The sequence below is a fragment of the Sinohyriopsis cumingii genome, chromosome 11, assembly GCF_028554795.1.
Source record: "Sinohyriopsis cumingii isolate HCF-2022 chromosome 11, ASM2855479v2, whole genome shotgun sequence".
Classification (NCBI taxonomy): domain Eukaryota; kingdom Metazoa; phylum Mollusca; class Bivalvia; order Unionida; family Unionidae; genus Sinohyriopsis; species Sinohyriopsis cumingii.
Window position 1 is genome coordinate 98,191,338 of NC_142971.1, and position 18,743 is coordinate 98,210,080.

General features: G+C 35.6%; 1 protein-coding gene across 7 annotated transcripts in view; it reads left to right on the forward strand.

Moving 5' to 3' along the window:
- The window catches only part of LOC149789084 (filamin-A-like), a 226,899-nt gene that overhangs the window by 190,049 nt on the left and 18,107 nt on the right, over positions 1-18,743 (forward strand). For 6 of the 7 annotated variants that reach the window (XM_089975267.1, XM_089975269.1, XM_089975268.1 and 3 more), the window contains 5 exons: positions 4,538-4,693; positions 10,568-10,771; positions 11,169-11,321; positions 12,204-12,332; positions 17,438-17,491. In XM_089975267.1, coding sequence (XP_089831393.1) covers positions 4,538-4,693; positions 10,568-10,771; positions 11,169-11,321; positions 12,204-12,332; positions 17,438-17,491 — 696 coding nt within the window. The remainder of the gene's footprint in view (positions 1-4,537; positions 4,694-10,567; positions 10,772-11,168; positions 11,322-12,203; positions 12,333-17,437; positions 17,492-18,743) is intronic. The other variant, XM_089975270.1, reaches the window with a different exon arrangement.

Consider the following 18,743-nt stretch of genomic DNA (forward strand, 5'->3'; position numbering starts at 1 on the left):
ATAGATACTGCCTACATGCCTAGATTGGTAGATAAATACTGCCTTCATGCCTAGATTGGTAGATAAATACTGCCTACATGCCTAGATTGGTAGATAAATACTGCCTTCATGCCTTGATTGGTAGATAAATACTGCCTACATGCCTAGATTGGTAGATAAATACTGCCTACATGCCTATGCTGCCTACATGCCTAGATTGGTAGATAAATACTGTCTACATGCCTAGATTGGTAGATAAATACTGCCTACATGCCTAGATTGGTAGATAAATACTGCCTACATGCCTATGCTGCCTACATGCCTAGATTGGTAGATAAATACTGTCTACATGCCTAGATTGGTAGATAAATACCGCCTTCATGCTTAGATTGGTAGATAAATACTGTGCTCAGACCTAGATTTGTTGATAAATACTGCCTACATGCCTTGATTGGTAGATAAATACTGCCTTCATGCCTAGATTGGTAGATAAATACTGCCTACATGCCTAGATTGGTAGATAAATACTGCCTACATGCCTATGCTGCCTACATGCCTAGATTGGTAGATAAATACTGTCTACATGCCTAGATTGGTAGATAAATACTGCCTACATGCCTAGATTGGTAGATAAATACTGCCTACATGCCTATGCTGCCTACATGCCTAGATTGGTAGATAAATACTGTCTACATGCCTAGATTGGTAGATAAATACTGCCTACATGCCTAGATTGGTAGATAAATACTGCCTACATGCCTATGCTGCCTACATGCCTAGATTGGTAGATAAATACTGTCTATCTACATGCCTAGATTGGTAGATAAATACCGCCTTCATGCTTAGATCGGTAGATAAATACTGTGCTCAGGCCTAGATTTGTTGATAAATACTGCCTACATGCCTTGATTGGTAGATAAATACTGCTTACATGCCTAGATTGGTAGATAAATAGTGCCTACATGCCTAGATTGGTATATAAATATTACCTACTTGCCTAGATTGGTAGATAAATACTGTCTACATGCCTTGATTGGTAGATAAATATTGTGCTCAGGCCTAGATTTGTAGATAAATACTGCCTACATGCCTTGATTGGTAGATAAATACTGCCTACATGCCTAGATTGGTAGATAAATAGTGCCTACATGTCCAGATTGGTATATAAATATTACCTACTTGCCTAGATTGGTAGATAAATACTGTCTACATGACTTGATTGGTAGATAAATACTGTGCTCAGGCCTAGATTGGTAGATAAATACTGCCTTAATGCTTAGATCGGTAGATAAATACTGTGCTCAGGCCTAGATTTGTAGATAAATACTGCATGCCTTGATTGGTAGATAAATAATGCCTTCATGCCTAGATTGCTAGATAAATACTGTGCTCAGGCCTAGATTTGTAGATAAATACTGCCTACATGCCTAGATTTGTAGATAAATACTGCCTACATGCCTTGATTGGTAGATAAATACTGCCTACATGCCTAGATTGGTAGATAAATACTGCCTTCATGCCTAGATTGGTAGATAAATACTGTGCTCAGGCCTAGATTTGTAGATAAATACTGCCTTCATGCTTAGATTGGTAGATAAATACTGCCTACATGCCTAGATTTGTAGATAAATACTGCCTACATGCCTAGATTGGTAGATAAATACTGCCTATATGCCTAGATCAGTAGATAAATACATGTACTGACTTCATGCCTTGATTGCTAGATAAATAGTGCCTACATGCCTAGATAAATACTACCTACATGCCTAGATAAATACTACCTACATGCCTAGATAAATACCACCTACATACCTAGATAAATATTACCTACATGCTTCAGGCATTACCAGCTACATATGTCAGAATTTGGTAGCATGGATTAAAATTGTCTTTCCTGAATCGTGTTTTGTGTTTGACACTTATTGTGGGTCATTTCTCTAATTGAATTTTAACTGAAGCCACTGGCAATCTAGAGTTCTGGAGAGATTCTGCAGCTGAGGGGTGCATGGGTCGGTGTTTATACATTATTGAAGTGCTTCTTCAGCTGGATTCACCACTTTGTGTTTGAATAGGACAGCTAGGGATTATTGTACTTGCACTGTGTGATATTTCAAGCAGACACATTGTTTTTATATGTGACCATGAAGTGGTCTACTATGCCAAACTGGTGAAAAACAAGAAATCAGACCATGCACACACCATAGTCTGTGTCTTATGTACTCATAATTGGCATCAGGTATTTCAGATTTGTTTGCATTGCTGTTAGGAAAGGTTACAAATATTCAAAAGAATACACACTTTACTAAACTTAACTCATAATGTCATTTCTGACCTGCATGTATATATTTGCAGTGTGTATGAGGGGTATTCAAAAAGTTCTGCATATCAGTGTGATGTAAAATAAAAAATCTTTATGAATGAATAGTACATGAATGCATCAATTTGATGTACTCCCACGCACCAGTACACACTTTCTCGGTCTGATTATTAATTTTTGTAATGCCAGTTGGTATTCACTTTTGGTATGTTTGCCACATACTAGAAAACTGCACTTCCAACTACATCGTGGCTTTAAAAAATCTGCCCCTCAGCAACTCATTGATAACATGATTCAGCCATAAATCACTTAGATAAATCAGGGCTGTAGGAGGATAAATCACTTGGAGATAAATCAGGGCTGTAGGAGGATAAATTACTCGGAGATAAATCGGGGCTGTAGGAGGATAAATCACTTTGAGATAAATCAGGGCTGTAGGAGGATAAATCACTTTTGAGATAAATCAGGGCTGTAGGAGGATAAATCACTTTGAGATAAATCAGGGCTGTAGGGAGGATATGGTCATCTTTATAGTCATGTTATCCTTCAAAATGGAAAGTCGTATCAAGATGGAGTTTTCACTAAAAGCCATTTGACAAGGTCTAGTTAATCCTAATTGAAACTGATGTCAGACTGACCAGTAATACCAGCAGATAAAGCCACAACAGCTAACATCTTGAAAATCTTGTCACACAAGCACGTAGGTCATAAAACCTTGAAAAGTCCTTGAATTTAAAGAGTTGCCTTGAAATCTCTGTGAAAAAGTGTATTTTGTTCTTGAAAAATTCTTTGAGGTTTTTTTTTTAATTCCTTGAATTTCATCCAACAAACTCCTGGAATTTTGGTTGATGGAATATGCGACAAAGGTAGTTTGACAAATGGAGTAGGAACCCCGTGTTGTTGGCACACTAATTAGTTATGTGCTTTTAATTTTCTTTTGTACCTGTTTATGTATTGATAAACAAAGAAACATTTGTCCTAAGGTGCCTTAATTATTCCATGCAATTATTTGGTAATTGTGCTTGCTTAGTTATTTTAACTCCCTACAGTCCCAAACCATGCAGGTGTGAAAGGTCATCCCCTAACCTTTAGGCTTCACAAAAATTTGCACTTGAATTGCCTTAAGACTCTTTACTTTGGTGATGTTAGTCCTAAAAGCAACTGTCATATCCTGTGATGTGTGCCAATGTGTTGGCAAATACACAGTGTTAAAATGTATGTGGCTGGGACATTAATCAGAGCCAAATGAGAAGAAATGTAGCAGTTCTTGTCACCCACAAAATACTATTTTGGAGCTAGTTGCATATTTTTGAGGCATTGTGTCAGCTAAACGATAAAATAGTAATACATTTTTCATACAAGAAAAATGTAAAATAATTCTACAAGATAAGACTTTTAAAACTTTGGCATTTACCTTTGTTTTATAATAAGCCCACTTGTTACTTTTTAACAAATTTGTTATGACTGTCCCCCCTGGTCTGATCAACGAGCAAAATACTGGCAGTATGAAAGAAAAAGTAGGTAGACTTATAAAAAAGAAATGAAAAGTAAATAAGACCTGAAAAGAAATTAGACATTTAGAAGCAGTGATTTAAGCCATTTAAAATTCTTCACATGCTTCTGTAATTGGTATAAGCCATCTGAGATGAAGATTTCAAGATAATGTCAGTTACATGAACATCACTGTCATTTGGAACCAGACAGTGGCAGTCTGTTGGACTGGTGCCAGATCTGTTTTCTTTTGCAGACATCTAGAACTATTTATAGCATTTTTCTTGCTGAAAATAACTTCCAATACACACTATAAATATTTGGGGTAATTTGATATAATGACTGGCCTGCTGTGTGGTTGATTGAGATAAAACAATTTTGATGAAGAATCATTTGCAAACACAACCAGACTCAAGTTGCCTACATGTTTTAATTGATCTGACAGGATTGATCTGTTTTTGACATGAATTATAAAGATGATTGGAGTTTTGATGATTGTATTGGTAAATAAGTTCTGTGCAGGTAAAATATGCTCTGTGCAGGTAAAATACCCCTATACAAGCAATGCACAAAGAAAAGGCACATGTCATAACTGAAGATTGTTTATCTTTAGATGTTAATAACAAGATGTGATAGGTGTATAGACCTTCAGACAGACAGGCAGATATCAATATTAGAGATCTAGATAAAAAAAAAACATGCAGGTGTGCACAAGACAAAATGCATGGATTTTTCTCTATTATTTTCCAGCTGGAGAAATCAAGCGGCGAGCACAGATTGGCAGAAGCAGTGAGGTGTCACTGAAAGTGACTGAGACAGACATTAACAGCCTCACAGCATCCATCCGCAGTCCCTCTGGCCAGGAGGAACCCTGTATACTCAAGAGACTGCCAAATGGTCACCTAGGTCAGTACTGGACATGGCTTTATTTTGTTTTCTTAGAGATTTTAATTTAGACATTGCTCAGCTGGGATTATTTAATGTTTTTTGTTTGTCTGCCTTTGCTAAGATTGCCAGATTTATGCTTTAGTACTATCAAACCAAGAGAATGTAAATTGGAAAAACAAAATTCAAGTTGTTTTGAAAGAGAACCATTCTGTTATTGTCATGGTTACATTAACACAATGTGCCATTTTTCTATATGGACAGAGAGAGATGGGAAATAAAAAGTTCAAAAATCAAGAAACTGAACAGACCTAGATCTGCCATCGTTTAATGCACCAACAGATTTGGTTCAATGCAGTTTGTTAGGATTAATCAGTAGAACAAACAACATAGACCCTAATCTGCAGGCACATTATGATACAACAGATCAGGATCTTTGTTGTTTGCAATTTGACTTAACTTATAAGCAAGTATATATAGTATGTTGTGCCCAAGTTAGTAGGAAGTGGGACAAAGCAGGCACTTTTCTAACACTGTCATGTGTTACAGCAATCCTTTGATTGTAGTCTCAACATGCAGGATCTGGCCTCGTTATTTAGCAGAATAAATTCAGGATATTTTGACTTGCAATTTTGTAATTGTGGATAATCCAACAATTTTCACATCTAAAGTTTTTGAATTTGTGTTTCCAGTGATAAAAATTATGACTAGAATAATTAAGGTCACTTTTATGATCTGATCATGGTCATAGGTTTTGTAAAAAAAACACCATAAGCTAAAATGTTTATGGGTTTTCTTCCTTGAAAGAATTTCTAATTGAGGAAATGAATTTATTGGCAAGTTGAAGCAAAGCCAATATATGATTTACCTGCCAAGGAGTTTCCTTTGCAGCAGGTGAGTTTAATGAATATAAAGTACTTTTGAAATAGTTCGTTTATCAGATAGTAACAAGTTATAAGACTTCTTTTTGCGTTTTATCAAGATATCTCAGAAGAAATTTATTTGGTGTAGAAACCTTATTTACAGAAGTGCCTTTATCTTCATCCCTATTATTGATGCATTTAACTTTTAATAAGACCATTACATGTGGTTTTATTGAACATAATCTCATCAAGGAGAGGTAATGGCAGACTGAAGAGTAGAAAATAAATTAATGGTTGCTGTATTTACCAAATCTTCTGGTATGCAAGATGGCTTTTTAGAAAGTGTAGGACACATGATTTTATCAGAATCTTTATCCTGCACAAATATCAATTAACAGTTGGCATAAAAAATATGTATGGGGTTTGTTTTTCATGGAATGTAGATTTTATGAGTAAAATTAGAAAGGATTATTTTATTGTAATCTTTTTATTTAAATGCACTGAAATTTCAGTAACAAGCCTTGAAACTGTGCATGTCATCTTTGCTAGCCAAGGTTCTGATATCTACACCTTGGCGGATTGAACAGCTATATTGGTGCTTTGTCCAAGTGACGTCTATTGGATTTCATGTGTTGCCTCCCTTAGTATATAATGCCAAGTAACCAGTAGCATGGTACATTGTACATCTGCCAAAAACGGTGGTGGCAATTGACTTGTAAAGGATACTTTGTAAGTTTAACATCGAAAGTATGACTGTGTACCAGAGGGAAGCCATTAGAGGTGTATTTGAGTGAAATGCATTTGTGCAAACATGGATCGATGCTGGAAAATTGCTTTTTTTATCAGTCCATCAAGTTGTGTGCTCCCCTTGTCTTGATCATGTAGGAGCATTGTTCAAAATTGAACAACTTAATTTTGATTGGATGTGTAGGCTTGCTGCTACATCCAGTGAAATTCTCAGACCCAAAGCTCAGAAATATCTGCTTGATATGCCAAGGTGTAAAAAGGGCTATTGGAACCTTGGCTAGTGAAGATGTGTACATGTATGTAATAGTGTTTAATTACATTTCAGCACTAGACTGTTTATCAAGTATGCACAAAATGAATTTTTACATCGGTCAGAATTGGTCTTGATTTGAACTCAACAGGCCACACTGCAAACGTTTTGAATGAATGTTAAAATCATAAATATGCTTGTAAGGTAAGGATGAAATGTATGGATTACTGTAAATCTTGGTACATATTGTGGTGATCATTTTAAGTTGCACATATTGACAAAAGCCTTGGGGCTTCCTTTATGTTTTATAAGAGTTACTGGCCTTTTGACTTGCAGCAAGATGAAGTGTATGACATAGTATTTTAAATGCAGCTAATGGTTACAGTCACTGTTTTCATAAGAGTTAAACCCTCTTTTTTTTGACCACAGACTGTTCATCATCAAGGGTAGGGGTGGGGTGCAGGAGAAATAGGGGTGTGTTTATCCTCTGATTGATACTGTACACACAATACTGTGATGAATACATGATGTATAGATGGATGACCAATATGTATAGACTTGGAACAAATGTAATGATGGACTGAAAATTAGGTAGGTAAGTAGATAGATATTGGAAAGAGAGATCAACAGAAGGCTGAAATCAAGAAACTACACACACTCTGTATTGATTCTTAGTAGAATTAGAAATTTGTTATAATAATTGTTAATTTGATTCAGCTTAAATCTAAGCTCGCACTTCAGCTTTCAATTTTGCTTTGATCAAATGTTCATTGCAAGAAGTTGACACAATTGCCATTGACACTTATTCCACTAGATACCATGCTTTAAAACATTGTTTTATAAATGTGTTTTCGATGTGCACAACATGTTACCTTGCACAAGTTTATTGTAAGATAATCAGGTGGTTCAATACTGGAGGAGTGAATCCTGCTGTTTGTTGATTGGGTTTGGTTTAAGACTTTTGAGTTAGATCTGTTGTTGACTCAAATAAGCATCGGTTTAGTTTAAGAATTTGAGGTATATCTGCTTAAGCCATCTGGATGTCCATATATTTCTTTATAAAATTTGGTTTCCATGCACATTCAAGTTGCCAAACTTTGCGGACAGCCTGCACGCGGGGTAAGGAAGGAGTCTGTCAATCCTGTATCAAAAGACTGCACAAAAGTAATAAATATTTTCTTTCTAAAATCAGATAATATTACTACCTTATGCCATTCACTATTACCTTATGTATGAAATTGTATCTATGTCAATCGGTACTGTTCATGATCAGTTTCTCTTGCATTCTTCATTTGCATTCTCTGTTTATTTATATTAGCCTATTGGCTGCCATGTGTTAGCACTGGTTGGCATGTGCTTGGGCACAAAATCTAACAGTTTACTGCCAGGTGTTAGCACTGGTTGGCATGTGGTTTGGCCTAACATAATCTCAGTCTAATATCATGCTTATTAACACTTAAATAACTATATCTATACACATTTATATACATATAAAGCAAACTGCTCACAATTGGTATAGTTTATATGGTAATTTTTGTTCACTCGGAAGGCAAGTCTCATGTTAGAATCGTGTTCAAGGTCAAGGCCAGTTTTGCATTTTCCTGCACAGACATGATTTTGTAAATATTTACTATTAGAAACATGTTTCCACAGGTAGAAAAAAATATTTATATTTTAATTTATTATTACATTTTAATCTTTATATTTGTACAGAGACGGGATTTGCAGACTGTTAAGTCCTAACCTAACATTGGGTATTTTATGAGCTGCAATATGTGCTGAACTTGCATATATTAAACAAGTCAGCTAGTCCGAGATTGTTTTATTGTATGTCACCAGATTTAACATGAATATGTGATAATTGTTAATAATATACTTCATGAGATTATTTTTGGAAAGGTGTGTTTGGAACTAGAAGACACTTATCTTTAAAAATTAGCCACCTGCATTTCTTGAAAATTGCAATCGATGTACTGAAAATTTAGCACCCCCATTTAGTGTTTATCACCTATCATTTACATAGCAATTACAGGAAGCTTTCTAGACTTCTGATCGGCATTGAGTGCTAATCCCTATGGCAGAAAATAGAAATGTAAATTTTCAAGACAAAATGTTTGTGAAAATTTTTCATTTTGATTTGTACACAGACCATCCTGACAGCAGGAAAGGAACTATTTTTTAATATTTGATAAGTTGGATACATGATGGTAATGTGTCCCTGCTGTGTGTTACAGCTTATTCTAGAATGCAAGCTAGATTAAGTTGCTGACAACAAGACACTGATATGCTGTCAGAATTTTGCACTATCAGAACAAGGTCTATATTATTTGTTTTACTAATTAGTCTAACAAACTACAGTGATCTAGCTGTTAAATATACCATATAGACTCACAACTGTTAAATATGTCATATAGACTCACAACTGTTAAATATATCATATAGACTCACAGCTGTTAAATATACCATTTAGACTCACAGCTGTCAGATATACCATTTAGATTCATGGCTGTTAAATATACCATTTAGACTCATGGCTGTCATATATACCATTTAGACTCACAGCTGTTAAATATACCATTTAGACTAACAGCTGTTAAATATACCATTTAGACTCACGGCTATTAAATATACCATTAAGACTCACAGCTGTTAAATACACCATTTAGAATCACATTCAGCTGTCATATATACCATTTAGAATCACAGCTGTTAAATATACCATTAAGACTCACAGCTGTCAGATATATATACTTGCATGCAGCTGCTACATATGCCATATAGACGTACAGGATGGATCCAACAGCACAGAGCAAGATGTATTGTGAGGTTGTGCTCATTGGTATGTTACATATGCCATATAGACTTACAGGATGGATCCAACAGCACAGAGCAAGATGTATTGTGACATTGTGCTCATTGGTATGTTACATATGCCATATAGACTTACAGGATGGATCCAACAGCACAGAGCAAGATGTATTGTGACATTGAGCTCTTTGGTATGTTACATATGCCATATAGACTTACAGGATGGATCCAACAGCACAGAGCAAGATGCATTGTGACATTGTGCTCATTGGTATGTTACATATGCCATATAGACTTACAGGATGGATCCAACAGCACAGAGCAAGATGCATTGTGATATTGTCCTCATTGGTTTGTTATATATGCCATATAGAATTACAGGATGGATCCAACAGCACAGAGCAATATGTATTGTGACATTGTGCTCATTGGTATGTTACATATGCCATATAGACTTACAGGATGGATCCAACAGCACAGAGCAAGATGTGTTGTGACACTGTGAAATTTTTCTGTGTAGACCTAACTTTTTACAATTAGTATTCATAATGTGCTATTTTAACTTCAATCTTCACTTTTCACTGATGTATTGGAGATCAAAAATCTTTATTGTACATCATTGTTGTGCAGGAAGATTCCACCCACTAGATCAAAATATTGTCTGATTTTGGCAGAGTTTCATTTAAGACAAAATGTTTGGACCATTGGGTGAAAAATTCCTATCCTACACCAATTTATGTCATTGATTCTGTTAATTCCTCATACCTATGGTAATGCATAGAACACTTCAAGATCATATAGCAATTATGTTGGATAATATTCACCAATGCTTGGGATCAAAAGCCTTAAAGGTTCAAGCTACTATTTTCTCCCATGGCTTGGGAAAAATGTTGTGTCTTTATATGGAAGTAGATATTGTTATAAATATTTGTACATGGGTTATACAGCTTGTTTTACATTAGATAATATTTGTACATGGCGTGTACAGCTTGTTTTACATTAGATAATATTTGTACATGGCTTGTACAGCTTGTTTTACATTAGATAATATTTGTACATAGCTTGTACAGCTTGTTTTACATTAGATAATATTTGTACATGGCTTGTACAGCTTGTTTTACATTAGATAATATTTGTACATGGCTTGTACAGCTTGTTTTACATTAGATAATACTTGTACATGGCTTGTACAGCTTGTTTTACATTAGATAATATTTCCATTTTCAGGAATCTCATTCACTCCCAGGGAAACTGGTGAACATTTAGTGAATGTCTACCGTGATGGCATTCACATTGCCAATAGCCCCTTTAAAATCACCGTCAGAGAGAGTGAGCTTGGCAACGCCAGCAAGGTCAAGGTTTATGGCAAAGGTCTGGAAAAGGCAATGGCTAATGAGGTCAATGAATTTATTGTGGATACACGAGATGCAGGTGAGAGCAAAAATAAAATTTTGGAAACATGAAAAGTAAATAATTTTGATTTGAACAAGTTTTAAAGAAATAAGCAATTTCAAGTCTTATTTTATATGAAGTTAATACTTAATGGATATGAATGAAATTTACAGTAGCTGTCTTTTCAGTTTAAAGAGATAATCTTCCTTTATGTTCCTGTATCAAATAAAGAAAAATTTCTCTGCTGTGATGCTGCTTTTTCTTGCTGTACTTTGATAGCTTATGTAATGTATTTTATACTCTTATAGCTTAAAATACAATAGCAGTCCTAAAATACCTGGTGACAATGTCAGATAGGGTAAAGTCAAGTTGTCTTACTGTTTTGTCTAGATACCTTAAGTCTTCCATTTGTGGAACTTCCTGTTCTTTTCTATAGGTTATGGTGGTTTGAGTCTGTCCATTGAAGGACCTAGTAAGGCAGACATTGAGTGTCATGACAATGAAGATGGAACATGCAGAGTCACCTACAGACCTACAGAGCCAGGCAATTACATTATCAACATCAAGTTTGCTGATGAACACGTCCCTGGTGAGTGGAATTATTCTACTAGTCCGATTTTTCTTGCGTCCACCTTGGTGGAGGTTCAACATAGTGGTTACTTTGGCATTGAAGTACATGTCCATCGGTACAAGCATCAATTACCTAGATATTAGGGGTAACGAAAATGCAGATAAATCAGTCAAAGCTGCTCTGCAGTCATCCATCACAAAATGGACGATTCCTTATGCTGGCTTTAGATAGTATAATTGGCAAATTATTGGGAATGAAAACACCAGAAATGTGCTTTGGAACATCCATCCCATGATTGGAAAGTGGCATCCCTCACATAACAATTCACAGAGATGAGGTGATATTAGTCTGGTTGTGTATAGGAGATACATATGTGACTTGTGCATGCTTCCTGAAAGGTGAACCTGTAACAAGAATGCATACTTTGCCAGTGTCCATTGACAGTAGATGCGTTCTTGTAGAGTGCGTCAGTGTCCATCCAGTGAGACAGGACTTTTATGTTAATTCAATTCAGAAACTTTACAATGATGTAACACCAGACAAAAACTCTGACTGTTTGAGGGAAGGCAGGTTATACTGTAATTAACCAAAATTTCTGGTAATCACTCCAATTTTCTGAACACCATATTTCCAAAATTGTAATGACTTTCAATAGTATAAAAATGTCCTGACACCATTTAAAGATATTGAAAAATAAAGCATTCAAGTTGAAAATTAAAATAAGCAGTCCTTAACTTGTACTCAAAAACAGGTGTTTAAATAGACAACCTACCTCAAGACTATTGAATAACTGATTACCTGTTCTGTTTTTTGTCTTGTTAACTTAAATATCCAGATATTACCCATTCAGCTATTTTGTTTCACTTGTTATTACTGTATTTTGTCAATTTTTGCTTCCAGGAAGCCATTTTTCAGTGAAGGTTGGTGGTGAGCCATCATCTCGTATCACTGAGAGAATCACCCGTCACAAAGAGGCAGCAGACATAACTCATATTGGCAGCCAGTGTGAACTCAGTTTGAAGATTCCAGGTGAGTCATTAACTTGTACTAGCATTTCAGAGCATCACTGTAATAGTCGAATATTCATAACTGCTTGAACCAGACACAGTATGCTTCGTTTTTTTGGTGTTTTTTCACTGCGAGTTTTATCAAATCTAAATAAAACACATTTGGGTCCCCAAGTTTGCTTAATTAAATTCACTTTTCTTTCCAGATTTCTCATTTTTATTGACATGTACAAAATCGGTTGCTCACTCCCAGTTGGTTCCATATCACTTAAATATCCATGTCATACACGCACAAGCAGCAAAAGTTGAAACTTGGGTCATTGTGACCTGTTTTCATAGATTACAGAATAAATAAATGTTTTTAAAGCAGACATCTGTAGGTCATACTCATGGTTTGGATGCAGCCAGACAAGTTGTCACTTTCGGATGTGTTACAAAATAATGAGGATGGAGATAGGTGGAAGCTTTAACAAGTTTGTTGCATGTATGAGATGGTCACCAAACTGATTTAACCTCTGTCTGCATGGGTTCGATTCTCAAGCTCAGCCAATGTAGGTACATGAGAAAGCTTGCCAGTAGCTTCTCAGACACATTATCCTGACACCAGGCCAACCAGTCCTAACACTAACCTTTTAATGCTGAACACCAAGCGAGGCAGCTGTTAGTACCATTTTTGTGAGTTTCAATTTCAAAAGTGTATCAGACAATGAGGATAAATTCTTAGACTTTGTACCAGGTTACACTAGTGACATTTATAGGATACTGTGACTCCAAAACTGTGTACTTGATATTCATTGTTTATTTGTAAGATGTGTGGAATTGACACATTATGGGATACTGTGACTCACAAAACTGTGAGGGCCCCGAGTGTCCGAGTGGTATAAAGTGCTCTCCATTATGGATCACTGCCATCTCACCTCGGTCTGCGTTGGTTTGAGTCTTGGATTGGGCTAATATGGGTATGTGAGAAAGCTAGCCAGTAGCTTCTCGTGGGTTGGTGGTTCTTTCTGGGGTCTTCCCGGGTTCTACCTCCACCATTAATACTGGCTGCCATGTATAGCCTATCGTGTGCTGAAAGTGGCATTAACCCTACAACAAAACTGTGTAGTTGATATTTGTTGTTTATTTGTAAGATTTGTGGAATTGACACATTATGGGATATTGTGAATTGGATCATTCTGAACTACATTTTCTATACCAGTATGTGACCTATAACTGAATTCTTGGATTTATCATTTGAAATGGATTTAAATTGTCAAGAATTATGAATTTTAATGGATTTTATGACACAAAGATGGACAAATTTTAAGTTGTCAGTTTTTGGTAACATACTTCATTAATAACATGATTGTATTTTAATCTTGTTTTGTGTTTATTTTTCATATCTGTCTTGCAAAATACACAACAGATTATGAGGTGGTAAAAGTGAATTTAGCTTTTTATAGCCTTAAAATAGGGACAGGTCAACTCGTAATCAAGTCAACCTATAAGTGAATATATATGGTATACATATACTGATTAGACCCATCTGGTCACATTTTCCCTAGCCCACCAAAAGGTTATTTTTGCCCATTTTTAGAAGACATGGTTGCTCAGTTGGTGGGACATTAGATTTATGATCCGAAGGTAATGGGTTCAGTACCTTCATAGGCCAGTCTTGGTCATCTGCCTCATTGTATACCCTGATGAGGTACTTAGCTCTCATTTTCTCAGTATGTTGTAGCCTGTAAAGTGCTGAATGTGTGACTTAATCTAATTTAATATTTTAGTCTGAAGGTTCAAAATGAATCAACCATTTTAATTCGAAGAGCAAAAACTAATTAAAACTTGTAGCTTTGAAAAGTTTTTCAGATTGCTGGGCAAAGTGAAATACAGCAGTACCTATGCTTTAGTCATGAAAACCTTGGACTGTACATTATTTAGGCACTGAGGAGGGTACATTCCCTGTTAAAGGCAGGGTCTGATACAGGATCCCAACACTTCATGGAATCTGTACTAGCTGTTGTGTGTCAAGTGCATAAGGGCAAATTAAACTGTCAAAATCCTTGGCTATTTTATTATTAGAGAAAATGATAGATACCAAATGTACATGCAGATGCCTTGGACAGGATGCTTTTTTTATTGTTGCCAGCTTCCATTAAATTGTTTTATAATATCTGGTGGTAAATTCATGTTCATTTGTAACAGCTCTCTTGGAAGCATCAAGGTAAGGATAGAATCCAAGGGTGTTTAGGTGCATAGATTGATAACATACATCATTTACATAGATACACCCCTAGGAATGGAGATAGTGAAAATCAAAGGTCAAAAGAGATAGGTCCAAGGAAAATATTGATGCTGATTTACCTTGCCTTTCCTCTGTTGGCACTGCAAACTAAATTTGGCTGCTTGAAATAATTCTAGCTTTGATTCCTCAGTTAAGTAGGTGATACTAGGGATGTTAGTACATGTAGGCTACATATACTGTGAAGGAATAAAGCAAATTGTGAACTCTCTCCTATGGAGAAATTGCAGCCACAGCCTTCCAGTATGAGAATTTGATCAGTGGAATTGTTCTTTTTCGGTCTTCATATCTCAGTGGTAAGTGTTAGGAATGTGTGGTTCATGTTTCTGAGATTTGTAAACAGAATATTACGAGTAAATAGCAAAATGTTTCTTTCACTCTTTGAGAAATGGATGCAGGTATAAATGTATATTTGCTTTGGTCAAACGTCAGGTTAAAGTCCTGTTTATCGTGTATTTTCTGCATCATGGCATGATTCCAGGTATTAATATTGTAATAAAAACTTTATATTCCTTAAGATTTTAATTTCTTCAGAATGAAATGGAAGATGATACTTAGAAGTCATTCTCGTTTGTCCATGAGACTTCATATTCAGTTAGTCGTTACTTTTTTTGTAAATCATAGTTTGTAAAGTATATAAAATGTTGGACTTGATGCACATGCCTACTGTAATAGTTTTGCTTAATGTGAATGCACATAGAACCAGATCTAGTTCCTAGGCATTTATTACTAACCTTCATTCTGTACAGTATGGATGCTGCATCCATAAGATGACATTGTGATGATATTTCAGCCATAAATTTTAGTTACTGGCATGTCCTTAGCTTGTGAAAAAAGGGGACATATCTCAATGGCATAATGCAACAAATGAGCCTGTTTTTCTTTTAAAAGCTTTCCGTAGGACTGTATGGTTATGTAAGTAAGCACAGGTATATAGCAGCTAGACCAGATTATGCTTGCTTTATCTGTGTATACATTATCCCCATTTTTTGCATGTACTTCTCTGTTAAGGATTACATATTGCATTTACCATTCTTATCTCCTACCAGTCTAAAGCAGAAAGACTTGTTTCCTTTCTGTTTTTATCACCTGTCAGCCATCAGTCAGATACTGGTACATTGGTGCAGTTTTCAACCTCAATCAGCCTCCAGTATGCATTTTACAGATCAAAAATTGATAAAAACCAATATAAATACATTTGCCTTTAGTATAGCTACATACATAACAATAAATTTTATGTACTATTAAGATTTTAAAAACTTTTATGAAGACATTTTTTGAAAAAATGAGTAAATAGCTCAATTGAGCATAAGCAATTTTTTAAATACCCACATTTACCTTAATAGATGCTTTCTCTCATTGTTTTCATGTAATAGAAATTTGCTTAGCAGTAACTTTTTGGGCATACTATGTTTAATTGTCTGTTGTTTTTATAGTCTGTAATTTACTGGTTGCCCATGAAAACAGATAAATGAAAGAATTGGACCACCCAGACTGAAAAGTCAAAATGGGTCAATTTTTTTTACTTAGTGTAATTTGGTGAAATAAGATTCAATTCATGCAGGATGTTTTGACATGCACAGCAGAGTATACCAGTGACCCATACATATTTGCATGATTGTGGGGAGATTTTTTATTCTAGTGATAAATCAGCTTAGCTCCAGCTGTTGGAACAGGTGCTTCAGCTCTGTCAATCAGGCCCCATATTCTCTAAGCAATTTTGAGCAGGAAACTCTAGATCAAGTGTAAAGTTCCACAACTTTAACAGTCAGGAACTGGATTAAAGTAAACTTTCTTAACTCTCCTCTCTAAAAAATTACCAAATTTCATTGATACGTGATCTGAATGTTGTGGCTTGTGCTTTACAGGTTTTATAAATACAGAGCCAATCTTTAGAACTAAGAAAGCTATTGAAATAGCTGGTTTAATGGGTCATCTTAATTCTAGTATTTTTACCCTTCCCAGCTGTTGAGCTGCTGTTGTTACAATCCCATTACTGAAAAGAAATCAGTCTTCATTATTATTACTATCTTTTTGTTTACGAAAAGCTCAAAGATAAACATATCTATAAATACTAGATTGTTTCAAAGGTAAGTAGCTACAATGTTACAATTTATTAAACTTGAAGGTTTTTGAGCAGGTTTCTGACAGCAAACAGAAAGGATGTTATAATGTTTGTAAATTTTTATGTGATTTTGAAAAGAAGCCTGTAGTTTTCAATGAATATTATAGAAATTACATTTTGGGGGCCTATTGTACTCATTTTGCACTGGGCCCACACAGCTGTAAAACTGCCCCAGGAATAAGTTCTCCATTCTTCTGCATCACAGTACGTTCACGATATGTGATTTATGTCTGTGTATTTTGTGTCTCGACATGGTATGTTTTTTAATTACCAGGAAGTTATTTCATGATGTGTGATTTATGTCTGTGTATTTTGTGTCTCACTGTGGTATGTGTTTTTGAATTACAAGGGACTTAGTTCATTGTAATAATTTCCACTTGTCTGTACAAGTAGATAAGTACATAAAATATGTTACCCACAAAATGAGTTGACAAGTCTTGCGCTTGGTCTTCATTATGCCAGACATGTTGTGATCTTAGTAGGAAGTGAGAAATAGGTATCACATGTTTTGGTGATGGGTGTTATCTTCATCTTCAACAATTTAATATATTGCATTCAGTACGGTATGTTATTTAAAATGACATACATTATAGCATATCACTTGGTCAAGACTGAGTTTTTATGGAACCCATGTCAAATTTTTTAATCTAATGAATTAGTTTCCCTTGCTTGAGCAGATTTCTTTTTTCACATTGTTCATCTCACTGTTTTGTTCTAGTTTCTTTCTTGATGAAAATGAGTCGCATTAGTGAAACTGAGATCACATCGACAGGTAACCATTGTAACCACCACCTGACCTTGACTTGTACCTTTCCTACACTTTCCAGACCGGCACAGTATGTGTCCTCAATCACCATTCTCGCCAGCCAGTCTCTTTTGTGTGAAAATCTTGACCTGTCCAAATGGTTTAATTTACCAGTTAAAATCCTGCATCATAGATGAGGAATGTTCTAAATTTTGCATTTTAATTTATTCATCTGTTACTTCTATACTGAAAAATATCCATATGGTCAGGTCTTGACAAAATGTTTTGCATTATATGTGCATCCAAAGCATGATTATTAAAGTTATTTCATGCAGAATCATCTATATTGAGCACAAGCAATTTTTTAGATACCCACATTTACTGCCATACTTTTAATTAGTCGGGTTTCAATCAGTGTAGGTCTCCATGCAATTATGGCATTCATGTATTTCAGTACTCAGAGTGCACATCTTCCCTAATGCAATGCCTGTATATGCCATGAATGGCAATGGCATTATCTGCCGTGAAAGGCAATGTCAGTATATGCCATGAAAGGCAGTGACATTATATGCCATGAAAGTCAATGACATTATCTGCCATGAAAGGCAATGCCAGTATATGCCATAAAAAGCAGTGGCATTATATGCCATGAAAAGCAATGGCATTATCTGCCATGAAAGGTAATGCCAGTATATGCCGTGAAAGGCAGTGGCATTATATGCCATGAATGGCATTGGCATTATCTGCCATGAAAGGCAGTGCCAGTATATGCTATAAAAGGCAGTGGCATTATATGCCATGAAAGGCAATGCAGTATATGCCATAAAAGGTGATGACAGCACACTGTAGAAAACAAAACAAATAAAAACATTTTATTGTTTAAGTGATGGGCCAGCATGTGTGAAAATTTTACATTTTTTTTTTGTTAATACATGTAGCTGTTTACACATGGGAAAATGTGCACTTTTGATGATAATACATGAAGTAGCCTTCATAATAGGTTCAGTTTTGTAGAATACAGGTCATTTTGCCCAGATATCCCTTACTTTTCCTGTCCCCTCCAATCTCGTTATCAACTAACTAAACTATTTATCAGTTGACAGCATCAGGTTGGTTCTCAGCTCCATTCAGCATGAAATGTGAGAATGGTGATCTCCTTTGGCTGCAGTACAGTACTGAACATCATTTAGAGGTCATATTCCTGTGGCTGCAGTACAGTACTGCCCATCATTTGGAGGACAGATTCCTGTGGCTGCAGTACAGTACTGCCTATCATTTG